Source organism: Phoenix dactylifera, chromosome 12 (assembly GCF_051530095.1).
Source record: "Phoenix dactylifera cultivar Ajwa chromosome 12, Ajwa_hap1_PhDact_Kaust_v1.1, whole genome shotgun sequence".
Classification (NCBI taxonomy): Eukaryota; Viridiplantae; Streptophyta; class Magnoliopsida; order Arecales; family Arecaceae; genus Phoenix; species Phoenix dactylifera.
Window position 1 is genome coordinate 7,858,579 of NC_143201.1, and position 14,767 is coordinate 7,873,345.

General features: G+C 38.7%; 1 protein-coding gene across 4 annotated transcripts; it reads right to left on the reverse strand.

Moving 5' to 3' along the window:
• Nucleotides 1-24: 24 nt before the first annotated feature.
• On the reverse strand, nt 25-5,315 carry ABI5 (Basic-leucine zipper (bZIP) transcription factor family protein). 4 transcript variants are annotated; one of them, XM_008806597.6, is made up of 6 exons: nt 5,171-5,315; nt 4,960-5,056; nt 1,905-2,977; nt 674-745; nt 548-577; nt 25-395 (listed from the first exon to the last, which is right to left on the reverse strand). In XM_008806597.6, exons 3-6 carry the CDS (start codon nt 2,928-2,930, stop codon nt 309-311), a joined length of 1,215 nt encoding a protein of 404 aa, XP_008804819.1. In that variant the 5' UTR covers nt 2,931-2,977; nt 4,960-5,056; nt 5,171-5,315; the 3' UTR covers nt 25-308. The 4 variants fall into 4 exon arrangements, with proteins under 4 accessions (XP_008804819.1, XP_017700914.1, XP_088564379.1 ...); XM_017845425.5 differs by having other exon boundaries at nt 1,905-2,993; XM_088708253.2 differs by lacking the exon at nt 5,171-5,315 and having other exon boundaries at nt 1,905-2,993; nt 4,960-5,164.
• Between the last annotated feature and the right edge of the window lie 9,452 nt (nt 5,316-14,767).

Here is a 14,767-nt window from a genome sequence, read left to right on the forward strand (position 1 = left end):
TAATATTGTACTCACAAATGCACAGAACACAAGAACATGTTGGCACTTCTTTATTTCACATTGTTTTCCGGGCAGACCTTTGTACAGCAGAGCAGCCAACCAAATTCTCTATGTATCAGGATAGCTATCACCGAGGGATTCAACAAAAGGGCCTACTAACAAAAAAGCAGGAACCATGGGAAGGAGCTAAGCAATGAGATGGGTTCGCTCCCAGCGCCCTGCTCCTCATAACAGAGCTAAAACAAAACGAAAGACTACTACTACATGACGCATGGCAGGTGAGGGCTAGGGTCGTTGCTGAGATCCCATTACCACTGGCTACTGTTGCAGCGCCTCAGCGTCAGGATAGTCTTCTGGGCGTTCACGCGTGCACGTTCGGCCATGGCCTCCATCAGCTAGAAAGCAAAGGCCACAAACAAACAAATAGTGAGCTTCAATCTTCAAATTCTGGCATGTTATATAGTTCGAGAACGTGCAAGCTCATAAGAAAAAGAAAGCAGTGTGATTACTGCCGCGACTGGCGAGCGAGGAGAATATATATACGTACCAGTTGCTTCTTCAATGCCAGAATTTTCTTCTGTCAATCCAGAAAAAAAGATCCGTAACATTTTATTAGCGAAGGAAGGCAATGGAAGAGTAACTTTGTATGCGACGAATTTGCAACGGGCCTTACCTCCTCTTCCTTCAGGCGGGCATTCTCTTCTTTCAACTGGTTCAGCTCCGCCTCGAGCTCTACTGTATATGCCTGCATGTTTTTCCCACGGAGCTGTCTTAGAGAGGATTAAGTCGTCGAAAACCACACCAAAGAATAGGTTTTACCACTTTTCTCTGAGCCAATGACGGGTTGGGCTTTCATATCAGTCGTAAGTGCGTGCGAGGATTTGGATCTAATGTCAAATTAAAACCTAACATAATGATGTCGAAGGCCCAACCCCTTCGCCCGATCCCCTGTACGCAGGAAAGCACCAGAATTCCCGTGGCCCATCCAAAAGGTGCCACGTCGAGAAATACTAGTTTTGGAAACAAATACAGCGCGCTTCATCGTAAAGTATTAAACTAACGGATAGTCGCTATCAAAAAGCCCAGGAAAGCAGCTGAGATTACGTCTTTGATGAAAACAGAATCCTCCATGAGAACCATCCCGACGTTAAAAGACTCTTGCTCTCCCTCTCCCTGTCGTTTTCTCTCTCGGGCATAAAAAACTTTCTTGCACGGTGAATGCAAGAACATATGATGAGGAGTGCACTTAGAAAAGATTGAGCATCTTTGCCAACCCCCAAAAGGCCGAGAAAGCAACAAAGATTTGTGCTCTGTATCCAATCGCAGAATTTATAATACCTGTTGCGGGGTCGGAACCCCGACACCAGCCCGCACACCGGACGAGCAGGAAAAGCATCCGCGTCCTCCTCGAGGTATTGTCCGCTCTGGGATTGCCGCTTCGGGTCTGCGGGAGGTCGCCCAGGGAGGTCGCCCAGGGCCGGAGCCCAATGACAGTCCCGGGGTCCCGGGGGACCCCCCTGCCGGCGCGGAGGTCCGCGGAGGTACTATCCCTACCCTCACGGTTTTGTCCTACAAAAGAGCCCTCGGTGAGAAGAGGTGTTTGCACCCCCCATTTAAGGCACAGACTTTTCCGCTGATTATCCGATGTGGGACTAAACTGGAACCCATCCCACAACAATACCCATCCCCAATGTTGTCGTCTACGTAATTCCCTCACCCCCGTCACCCCCGCGTCCACTTCTGGGTGGAAACAAGCACTGCTCAGTTCTCATCCAACGCGAATAAGAAGATCAAAGACTAATTTGATGTAAAATCCTGAACTTTTCATCTTCAGCACTCTTGCATGCTAATTCCTATAGATGTTGGAATGGTACCGAGGCGAATATAGTAGCATGCACGCGTACCTGCTTTCGGGCGCGGGATCTGGCCGCAGACTCGCGGTTCTTGATCATCCTCCGCTGCCGCCGCTCCACCACCTTCTCCACTGTCCCGTCCAGCGCCCTCTTCCTCCCTCCCTTCCCACCTCCGCCTCCCTCTGCCGCATCGGAGTTGTCCACCTGCCCTCCCCCCGCCCCCTCCGAGGATCCCGGGCTCGCCGGCGACCCCCCAACCGCCGCTCCACCACCGTACCCGTTCCCAACCATCCCCCCGAACCCATTCCTCAACGCGTAGCTTGGCCCACCACCATCGCCGACGACCTGGTACATCCTATTTGCGGCGGCGACCTGGTGGTCCCCGTACGCCTGCACCCCCACCACGTGCCCGAACACCGGCGCCCCCTCCGGCCCCACCATCTGGTACCCCGCCGGCATCCCGTACTGCGTCGCCGGCGGAACCGGCGCCGCGTGGGGTGACGGGGCGCTCCCGCGCTGGTAGCCCTCCTTCACGATCCCGGCCTTGACGAGGAAGTCCTCGAGCGTTATCTCCCCGAAGGTCCGCTTCCGATGGGCGACGCCGTTGCTCTGCGGCTGCTGTTGCTGCTGTGACGGCGGCGGCGCCCCGTCGACGTTCTGGCGGCGGGCGTTCTGGTCTCGGTGGATGTCCTCCCACACCTCGTCCACCGTCTTCCTGCACAGCGGCGGAGGGATGGTGATCGATCCCTGCCGCTGCAGCGGCGCCGCCGCGGGCATCCCCCCTCCGCCGATGTGCGGTTGCTTCTGCGCGTGGGCGTTCGCGATCTGGCCCTCCTCGACGTTCCAGATGTTGGTGAGGAACTCGTCCATGTTCATGGAGCCAAAGGCCTTTCCGGGCTCGCACACCGTGTTCTGGATCTCATCGAGGGTGAGGGAGTATATGGAGGACTGCCTCATAAGAGGGAACTCTAGGTCCATCTCCCTCTCCTCCTTCCCTTCTTCCGGTCGCCGCTCCGACGTCACCTCCGTCTCCTCCGATGTCACGTTCCTGCTCTCCGACGCCGACGCCGACGCCATCGATCAATTAATCCTCTATCCCTTTCGCTCCTTTTGCTTTCCTCCGCCTGACAAGAACTTCCACTTTAGAGAAGAGTCGAGTCAAGAGAGACAGAGAGCGAGAGGAGGGGTGCAAAAAGACAAACAAAAAAAAAACCGTATAAAAGTTAGCTTCATAAAGAAAAAGAGGCGAAGAAAAGGAGGAAAGAACAGCACAGAAGAGACGCGAAGAGATGAGGATGACCCTGCCCTCTCTCTTTTCCGTCCTAAAACTTTCGCGTCTCAATATTCGGACAAATTTCCGGGTCTCGTCTCTAGACTTGAGCCATCGTACCGAACTCGCCAACGAACGATTCTTTCCGTGAGTACGAGTACTGATTAAAAAATTGCTCCCTACCCTAGTAATTAAGGAGGACACAAAGTTAGGTACGTTCTCATTAATGGAGGAGGTGGGCCTCTTGACTAAATAAAACGAATAGTGCTGAGACCTCGGGGACGAAGGATTACGTTTGGGTCAAAATGTTCCTGCGGAACTGCTAAGGTTAAACTTTCGTGAAATGGGAACATAGCTCAGATTCAGCTGAGCTTAAGAATTTTACACAAACAGTTGGAAATGAAGTTTATATTACTCCGAGGATGGTAAGTCAGGAGGATGATAGCCTCCATTGATCGAGCTATAACTTTTTAATTCTTTTTACTGATCCTTTAACATCTGCTTCAAATTTCAAAGTTTTTTTTAAGTCCTCGTAAGTGCAAGCAACAGCAATATGGACAATATTATAATTATAGACAATTTCTATGTAAATGTATGCATAATTAAAAATGAAATACTAGCAATGAACCGATCAAGGTAGGAATAGGATGGGATATTAAGCTTCCCGAAACTGGGATATCTTGCCTTTGCCATCCGCATTTTGACTGCGCCTGCATAAGACAAAAACCAGCAGTCATATGGACCAAAATCCATAACTTCGCCACAGAGTACACGTTGTGCTGACGGCAGGCTGAAGTCAAATTCCGGACTAGTCTCAAAGCATTCAAGGCTGATTTGATTTATGAAACAAAATTTACCTCATCCAAATATTTTTTTTAAAAATAATTTTAAAAACATAAAAAATAATAATTTCATAGTCACCTATATTTAGTTGAATAGCTATTTTTCTGAAAAATTATATAAAATATCTATTATAGCTATATTAAATTAAAAAAATTATCTATAAATTTTGATGGTTTAAAAATACTTTAAAAAAAATCCCAATTAAAAAAAATAGCTTTATTATGATCCCCATAACCTTTTTATATAAAATATAAAAATCTTATTTTTATGTAAATGCTATTTTTCTATATTCCTTCAGTTGAGAACCACAACTAAAAGATTTTTTTTTTTTGTTGTTTTTATTATACTTTTTTTTTTTGCAAACCAAACAAATTCTTAAATTTTTTGCAAATCTATTAATAATTCAACTATAGTAAAAAAAAATTAATAATTTACCTCTATGTTATTGTCAACTCCTTCACATTATTTTTCCTAATCAAATATCTCCGGATTCTTCTTTCTCCTGCTTTAGGACAGTGGATTGGACACGGCCCACATTTGTGCCAGAGTTTCCTAACAAGGAAAGAAGCGTGACCGAGAAAAAGAGAGAGGCTCTTTCCACTTTCAGCTAAGAAGACTTGGGGGCAGTGCTCCTGGTTCCGAATAAAACGCTGCCCTCGCGGACTTACTTGGAAAAAACACACACATCCTTTCGTTTATTTAGCATGGAAACAGAACGAAACATTATTCCCAAATCTACCTTCGATTACTTTGATAAACTCTGCAATTTGGACGCAGAGACACGCAAAACAAATGCATAATCTAATCGGACAAACTCAGTAAAATAAAAGTAAAAGAGCAAACGAAACCATATATTTCCAAAACTACCACCTCAAAACTTAGAAAATAAGCTAACAAAGCGAAGGAAACGCCATAATCTGTATATTTACAGAGAATTCTAAAGCATAAACCGGAGATTAAAAAAGGAATAGAGAGAAACGAGTTCTCAAGTACCTGATAAGAGAGCAGCTTATAAATTTCCCAAATTTCCAAGACAAAGAGAAGATCTGAAGAGTAGTAGATCTAGATCGCATGCAATCGCTCCAATCCACTGAAATGAAAAATATTAATCCAGTAATGAATGAACATTCCTAAAATAAGGAGACGGAAAGAGAGAGATATATATCTCCAGGCAGAGCTTTCTCCTTATGAAAGGAATACTCACCCCCTCTCCCTGCTCTTCTTCCGTCCCTCGCTTTATCTCTCGTTTTTTTTTCTCAGTCTCTCTCTCTCTCTCTCTCTCGAGCCCGCTACCGCCATCGTTATCCCCGGGAGCGGGCCCACCGGGCCGAAACCAGCTCGAGTAAATGAGTTGCAATCCGCGGCGCGGGCGAGCGTGTCCGTTTAAGCGACACGTAGGAGACACGCGCCGCGATGAGGAGCCGAGCTCGCGCACGTTCCAAGCACGTGCGCTACCCCCCGCTGGGACCCCAACATATATCTCCGTATATATTCGTAGACCGAAATACCCCTCGAGTTGGATATTGTACTGCGGACGCCGTCAAGCGTACGAATGGGAGTACGGCTGAGAAGACGTGAAATTACTAATAAACCCCTGGAGTTGATTAAAAAATTTGTCTTTCATGCTTTTCTACTGCTTTGTTGAAATGTCTTTCTACAGCTTTTATCCTAACGAGGACCCGTGTGCCTGTAGGAGGACGAGTAGAATATCCACAGGCAAATTGAGAAGGCGAACTTATATGGATGGTAATCGATCAGATAATTTATTGGGATCGATTTTCTTATCTGAATAAATATGTAAATATATAAAAATATTTTGAGCATCCAACTAATATTCGTATCTATATATGTATCCAAATCTATCAAAGAAAAATAGATATAAACATGGATATATAACTTCCCAATTCGTTTTATTTTTAACTTTATTTAATTTTATATAATATTCATGAATTTTCAAAAAAAAATAAATAATTATGCTATTAATTTGATTTATTATCTGCTTAATAATATCTTTTATCTATCGTCATAAAATTTAATTATCTGGCTTATATCTGTCTTTATATACATATATTCGGTATCTGATTTGTATCCGTATTCTTAAAACAAATATAGATATGAATTTGTATATGACTAATATCAATGTCCGTATATGTATTCGTCAAATTAAACAAATATCGATATGAATATATTAGTATACTATTCGATTTCAACCCTATGAACGAGGCATTCTTACATCGCTTTCCAGGTAGGTGAGAAGTTGGGCCATGTCTCATTAACATGACAAAGTTACATGCTATGTTTCGAGCATCAGGGGGTACGATGATTTTTTTTAAGGTAAAAAAGGGTAGACTAAATCATGCACCATAGATACATCCATAAAAATAAAAAAGAAAGTATTTAATAATGGGTTATTTGCATGTATACCCTCCAAAATATATAAAATTATATGAATATTCTCGTAAAATTGCTATTTGTATACATACCCTCATAAAATACTTATTTTGCATGGATACCCTTTTTCTTTTTTTTATACATATATATGAATATTCTCGTAAATTTGCTATTTGTATACCATACATATATGCACCCATTTCAAGTTTACATGCATTGCAAAGCAAATCCAAATCAACTGGAGATTTAGGATAACATAAATTCATAGTCCACCTAGGACCTAATACATTAATTACTTGTAGTAATAACTTATAATCATCATTGTGTATTGTTAATTATGATTTATGTATGGTTGTTAATCAACTCTTATGTAGAGGAGATTGTGTTCATACGAGACGTATAATGTCCAATTGTTGTTATTTTCTTGCAAATCATGGCCTGCATTCGCTTATTTTGATCCTGTTTGACACGCAAAACCTAATAGATCAATGAAATATATCATAAACCTAATGCAACCCAATCCAAATGGAAATAAATTAGGCTTGGGCTCAATTTTTTTTTGACTCTTTTCAAATATAGGTTGGTTTTTGGGGTGTGCCAGTCCCAAATCCAATGAACTTGCTTGTAGCCTTAATCTTCAATATTAAGACTTTAGTTTTAGGAAATGGTTGATGTTAATAGTTTTGATATTCTTGCATGAAAGATGTCATGTTTTTCAATTTTAGATTATTAATTAATCGCCTGATTTTTACATATTGTTGTTCATTTAGCTTCGAATAAATTCACATAGAATTGAAAAATTGATGAACAACATGACATCAATTTCTAACCCTAGATTTTTATGAATACTAATAGAAAGCCATATTAGCAATCTCTAACCCTAGATTTTGACTCCTTTTCCACCACATTCTGACCAATAACAATGATTGAGGATTAATATGCACCAGCTACATGACGGTGTTTGGAATAAGGCATCGACTAAAGGTTCTCAAACTAAAGTACCCAGGTAGGATGAAGTAGTAGCTTAGATGCTAAAACTTTGACATCCTTGAGTCCCATTAGAAGAATGGACCGAATGAGCTGAGGAATGGCTCGATAGACACACACACACACAGACACACACTACATGATGACTGAATGGGAGAAGTGTCACGAGCAAGGACTTATTGTGACAAGCTTGAGGCTAATCAGGTATGATGACCTATAGAGTTTTGTCTGTTGGTCTAGCTAAGGGATCATGTTGTAGTACATAACATGCATAATTACCTGAATGTGGGAAGTTGAGAGTAGTTGGATTCACCCATAGGAACCACCTGAAAGACATGGAGGCCAGACTTGGATAATTGTTGATAGTAGAAGTGGATCATATTATATGAATACTAGAATGTAATTCTAAAGAAGAACCTTTGGCTAATCAAATACTTATCAGTTATTTTTATTTATCTTTATTTCCTTTCCTTTAGCTGGTTTACCCTTGCCCTATAATTCTTATCCTAGATTTGCAGCTTTAATTTGGCTACCTCGACCTGCTCCTTCGAGAACTTGAAGCTCAAGTTGGTAGGACTCACTATCTCTTTCTGGCTTTAGATGTCTGTGGGATGCCAATTTGATTGCACAGCCCAGCTAGAGAGACCGATTCTCTTCCTCTTGAGATAGAAAAGAGCAACAATGGACTCTATTTGCTTTTAAGATGAGATAAGATTGCTTGAGACACAATTAAATGAGGGGTCTTCTTCTGGAAGGAGATACTGTAATGGTTAAAGATCTTGTGTTGGATATTGCCACATATGGAAATAAGTAGATTGATATCTTTCATTTGGACTATCATTGTTTAGACATGGTATTTGCAAATGTTTTGTTCTTGAAAAAGATGGCAAAGCAATATAAAATGCATCTAGTTTAATGATATTTAACATATAAAAATATACATAAAACGTTGATAGAAAATAATTCTCTCATGTAAACTAACAAACCCTATTAGTTAAAAGGTCAATGCAATAAAGTTAAAATAAAATAAGATAGAATCAACATATTTTTTGCATGTGGAATATGCAATTGTTTAGTATATTAGTATTACTTGCATGTGGAAAAACCAAACAGATGTCTAAAAACACTTCTCAGTCAAAAAAATCTTGAGAGACACATTGCAACTCATAATGTTTATAATCGCTCATGATTTTCAATAGTCCAGGATTGTGTTACCTTTTTTCTAAAAAAAAATATAGGAGACACTTTGTAAAACTTATGGTGAAGCCTCTAAATGCACCAAGAAAGTGAACTCTAGCAGAGGATCCCATACTCTTCTCTCTATGGGCCTATGTTGACCTCGATAGGAGGTCTTGGACTGACAATGTCGTGTCCACCCATCGTGTCAGTCTCTACCTTGTACTTTGCTTATAACTGGATTACATCATTGCAACCCTCATCTTGATGTCTTTATCCTAATCGTGATGCCTCTCGAGCTGGTTGATTTCCACCCAAAATAGATCAATCTTGGATGTCAGCTACTAGGCCAATCTTATCCTTTTGTCTCTCTCTTTCTCTTGTTTTTTTTCACCATTGATCCTATTTTATAATTTTCTCTGATTATTGGTTTTTATTACATAGGCATGCAGTTGTCTGGACAAGAAGTCCAGCAAGGTGTCTTACACTCTGTTTCTTAAATTAAGGTAAAGCCCTAACCTTTTTGCTTATTTAATTTTGGTAACCGGTATGGTTCAAGGTAGGAATTAGAATTAGAAACTGGGGTTAAAAATATTTTGAGCATCAAAATTTAGAACTAGAAATTTAGTAGATAATATAATTAAATTAACATTGTATATGATTAGTGATATGTCGGTTTTCTAATTATTTCAATTCTTGATTTCAAATTATTGGATATGTTAACTCTTGAGCTGATAAGCACTTTTTTTCAATTTTTGCAGTAGGTAGAGGTAAAGATTCCCATGCATGATCATATATATATATATATATATATATATATATATATATATATATATATATATATATATATATATATATATATATATATATATATATATATATATATATATATATATATATATATATATATATGTTTATTTATATATGTGCATTTATATATCAATGATTTTGGGTTTCGATAGAAGGTGAAACTATTTTGCATGGAATATGTTACTAGATTATGCTTTTGTTTGTCAAGCATGAAATTGAGTCTTATGTAACTAGATAGTTGGGTGGGGTGTTTTAACTAACCACATTTATCATTTTTTTCGTCATAGGCTGGAAATGTGGCATTATTATTGTCTTGTCATATGCTTGAAATGTGGCACTATGCCATGGTTAGTCCAAAACAAAATAGTTAATTATTGTGGGATCCAAATCATGCTAATAAGAAAATGGTAGATATGTTATCTAAAATCACTATTGAATAAAGTTGTTATTTCGACGTTATACAGCATGCCACTTTTGAATATAATGGCTATTTTAATGATTTATCATATACATATATACTGGTCTATTTGAGTAGTATTTATAGGTGCTGGGTATTTGGTATGCAAATTCATGATTTTTGCATTTATTTAGGTATTGATTATTTTGCTAATTTTTATCTTTAGATTATTTATTTTTATGTATGTGAGAAATTCTTATCGAGCCATTAGCTCATACCATTTTGTCACTTTTCTTTTCATAACTATAGGATGTTTAGTACTTTGCTATGGTTTAGGATTACTGGTGAGAGAACGAATTGTTAAAGTGGCAATAATACTAATCAAATAGCTGAATTTATAATTGGACAACTCTTGTTACTTGTTATGATAGAATTATTTTATCTTGTTTTGAATAAAGGTTCACATTGTTAAGTAATGATGTTTAATCTATAGGCCTTACATATTTTCTTAGATCTTGCCCTAGAAAATGCGTAGCCTTGTCAGATGTCCAGCTCGAGTGGTGGGTCTGATGGGCAAAAGAAATAGTATCAGAGCATAGGTTTTAGATCATTAGGGTTGAAACAAGGTAGTTGTAAATGGGGTAGAATTTAGGGCATGATGGGATGTTTTATATTTGCTTCTTTAAGAAGTTTAGAATTTGCTTGTATTCAAGATTGTTTGATTTAACTAAAAATTTTATGCGAATATTCTATCATATGCGCATTAGTTGTTAAGATCTAGTTGGCTTTGCATTACATTTATTTAAATGCACCCATGATCTTACTATAGACTCTATATATCATGACCAAAATATCCTCATGATTATAATTTCCATAACATGTAGTCGCAACCAATTTCATGACTTTAGAGTCATTTCACTTCAACTTGAATCATTGATTTCGATCCTTAACTGCAAATAGTAAAATTGCACTGTCTTGGCTCCTATATATGATCTTAAATCTTGAGTCTAGTATGACAAACATTTTGAAAACTAGGAGCATGTTGCAACCTAAAAACTCACTATCACCTGATTCTTATACTAATTTTGATTCCAATTGCTATTCTCCCCGGAGTATAAGTTCATTTTGAATTTAAAAACAATCATTTCCTTATCTTCTTGGTATATAAGTAATATTTTGGTTGGAAATTATTTAGTAACCTAGAGAATTTGGTGAGTTTACATTAGCGTTGCGTAGTGGAAGTGTGGTGGGTCGAGCCATTACTTCTGATTCAGATAGGGATATGATGGATGACTTGTTTGTTTTTCTACGAGAGGATGCTTTTATTAATTTAGAGAAGGAGAGAGTTAGAATTTCAAGTAGGAGATCAAATTTTTATAAAAGTTTTAGATTTGTGAGTCATGACAAACTAAGCCCTACATATATATGTTCATTTAAAATTTTGGATAGGGTTGGAGAAGTAGACATGATATGTTTTATATGTCAATGTTGAGGAAGTATATGCTAGACTCTAGCCATGTAGCGAACTGAGAGCCGTTATGGCTTTATGAGGCTTTAACTGTATCCTCTTCTTTTTCTCTTGGAGATTCCCTTGCAATGTCATGGCTTCAATCTTGCTAAACTCAAGGCATCAACTCTCCAATTCTCTAGTTTTCCCTCTCCCTTGTTTCAGACCTTCGATCTAGCTTTTCCCCTTCGACTGAGCCCTCTCGAAGCTCCCATGATCTGATGCCGGAGCTCAGCTGCTTGCAAACGAGCTAAGGCTAGCTCAAGTCGACATCGAGTCACTTCACTCCCTTACTTTGCCTTATCCTCTGGTTCTTCCATCTTTTTATTTTTAATGTTCATCGGCTGCCCACTATCACCCATCATACCATCGGCTTCCAAAGCAAAGCCCTCCATCCTCCCGCTTCCTCTCCTTCTTTTCCACCTTCAATTAAATCCTATGAAGGCTCTGTTTCTCACTCTTTCTCTCCCCCCCCTTTTTTTTTCTCTCTCACTCTCTCTTCCTCTCTGTTTCTCTCTCTATATGCTTCAGTGGACCCCAGCAAAGGCGAAACGGTTCCGTACTCTCTTTTTCTACGAGCTTAAGCTGACCTCTGTAGAGGATCCCGAACTAATATTGCCGTGATCATCCAGGTCCCCATCCTATACTTGGCTAGAGACAACCCTTGCTATGTTGTCTTTATCCTGATTGAACTCTCACCTCTCTATTTGACCAATTTTCATCCGGATTAGACTGATCCAAGTTGCTAGACGCTGCTACCTGGTTGGCTTTGTCCTTCCCTCTCTCATATTTTCACCATTTCACTAATTATTTTTTTCGATTCTAGTGGGGTGCAATCGTTCGGACAAGAAGTCTAGTAAGGGGTTTTATACTGTCCGATCCTTAAATTGAGGTAAGATACTAATCATTTCATTTTTTTGATTTTGGTAATTAGTATGGTCTAGGATAGGATGGAAAAATCTAGGGTTAGAAATAGTTTGAGCATCAAAACTTAGAATTAGAAAATTAGTAAATTATTAATTAAATTAATATCATGAATATGGTTGGCCTTAAGTGAGTTGGCTTTTTGATAATATCAATTATTGATTTTTCAAATTAATTGGATATGTTAGGTGTACTCTTGGGCTCATAATCATTTGACTTGGATTTCCCCATGCATGTTCATCTATATATATATATATATATGTATTATGTATCGATGATTTTGGATTTTGATGGAAGGTAATACTCGTTTCTTTTGAGTTTTGCATGGAATAAACTATTAAGCCATACTTTTATTTGGTGAGCATAAAATTGAGTTTTGTATTACAGAATGGTTGGGTATGGTGTTTTGGACTAGCCATGTATATCTTGCCTCTTAATTGGTTGGAAATATGGCATTATCATTGCCCCATCACAAGCTACAAATATGACATTATTGTTTCTCATCACAGGCTAGAAATATGGTATTATTATTACTCTATTACAGTTGGAAATGCGGCACTATTATTGCCCTATCTTGGGCCGGAAATATAGCTATGGTTAGCCCAAAGCTAGAAAGTTTAATTGCTGTCGGATTTGAATCGTGCTAATCAAAAATGGAAAATAAGCTATTTGAAGCTATTGTTGAATAAAACAGTTATTTTGATGATATATGATATATTATTTTTGAATAGAACAGTTGTTTTGATGATGTATAGTAGTGTATGTGCGTGTTTGTGTTTGTGTGTGTGTGTATATATATATGCCAGTGAATGTGTATATATCTATGTACCTATGTATGCATGTATTTCGCTCTATTTGAGCGATAACTATAAGTGCTGGATACTTAATATGTCAATTCATGATTTTGCATTTATTTTTGTAATAAATATTTTGCTAATTTCTATCTTTAGATTATTTATGTTGGGGTGTGGGGGGGATTTACTGAGTTGTTAACTCATACAAATTGTTGCTTTTTTTTTTTTTTTTTTTTTTTAAGTTGTAGGATGCGTATTAGTGGTCAGCTATGGTTTAGGATTGCTGGTTATAGGAGGAATGATTAGAGCGTTAGTGATACCATCAAATAACTAAATTTGTAAATAGATATTTTTATTACTTCATAATGATGGAATTATCTTATCTTGTTTCGAATTAAGATTCACACTGTTCAGTAATGATTAGATTAGATTGTATTTAATCTATTAGCCTTGCATATTCTCTTTAGATCATTTTCTAGCAAATGCATGGCCATGACACGTGCCCATCTCAGGTAGTGGGCTTGGGGTATGTCAATTAAGTTCTAAGGGAGGGTGTAATGGTTACAAAATCAGATCCCAAAGCACTCAAATCACAACTCATACAAACGGAGGGTTAAGACCAAAAATTTCGGAAGCAACCGAGGTATTTTAGGGCCTCCCCCTCCTGCAAGGAATATCATGAAGGGAAGCTCATCTACCATTTCATCCAGATTTATTGATAATTGAGTAGCTTTTAGGTTCATATATTGCTTTTAAATTAACTTTTCAGAGTTAATAAACGGCGGGATGTTGTTTACATGAACAGTACACGCTACAGTTACATGGATGTGGCCTCTTAGGAGTTGTAATGCAAGTTAAATAGGTTGTCAGCTAATGGGATTTTTTGAGGGGATTTTTAGAACATTGCCAGTTATAAGTCCTAATGATGGTTAAATGGAGAATCGGCTGGTGGGATTTTTAGGGATTTGTCTTCAAATCGAAAAGGCTTTAAAGAAAGCCGCGCGGCTGGCCACCTTAAGATCAGGTAAACTGGCTTTGAGTAAGAGGCGACCAGGTTCAGCCAGTTCCTCCCTCTAAAATTTCATTTTTCCTCTGGTCTAATATATTCGATTTGTTTTTGTTCATTGTAAACTAAATCCTGCTGTGATTTCTGGACGCTCGAACTGTTATTATGATATGTTCCAGCAACCATATATCATAATTTCTCCATCTTCAAATGCATGTTCTGTTAACCAGATTACTGATATGTGGTTTTACTCAAATCTGCAGCAGTCTTCAGTTAGTATTTTCTTGTTGATTGCCTCGTCAACATTAAATACGAATTGTAAGATCACTTTGGTATGCATAACTTCCCTTTAATCTTATATCACATTAGATTTGCATAATATGAATTTAGGATTCTTCTGAGATTTGTTCTTGTCAACATTGGAACCTTCCTCATAACCGAAATAATTTCATACTAGGTCTGTGTTACCATTATTGAATCTTTGCCTATTAAACAGATCTGTTTCACCTCTTTATTTGCTCAAATTCTCCAGATCTTGCAATTTCTTTCCTAATTTTAAAAATCCAGAATGCAGGCATAAAAGTCATTAGAAACCCTAGGATGTCCTTGTCATTTGGGTCCTCCAAGCATTGCAGGCCATCCTTGTTTGGTCCCTCCAGCATTGGTATAAAAGTGGGTTTAAGTAGTCTGCATGGATAAACCAATGACCATTTTGATTTGCAAACATGATGCCAGTAAATCCTTGTGTTCTAGCAGAAATCCAGCCCAAAAATCCAGTGTTGAAATCCTAGTATGTATCTTTCTCGTGT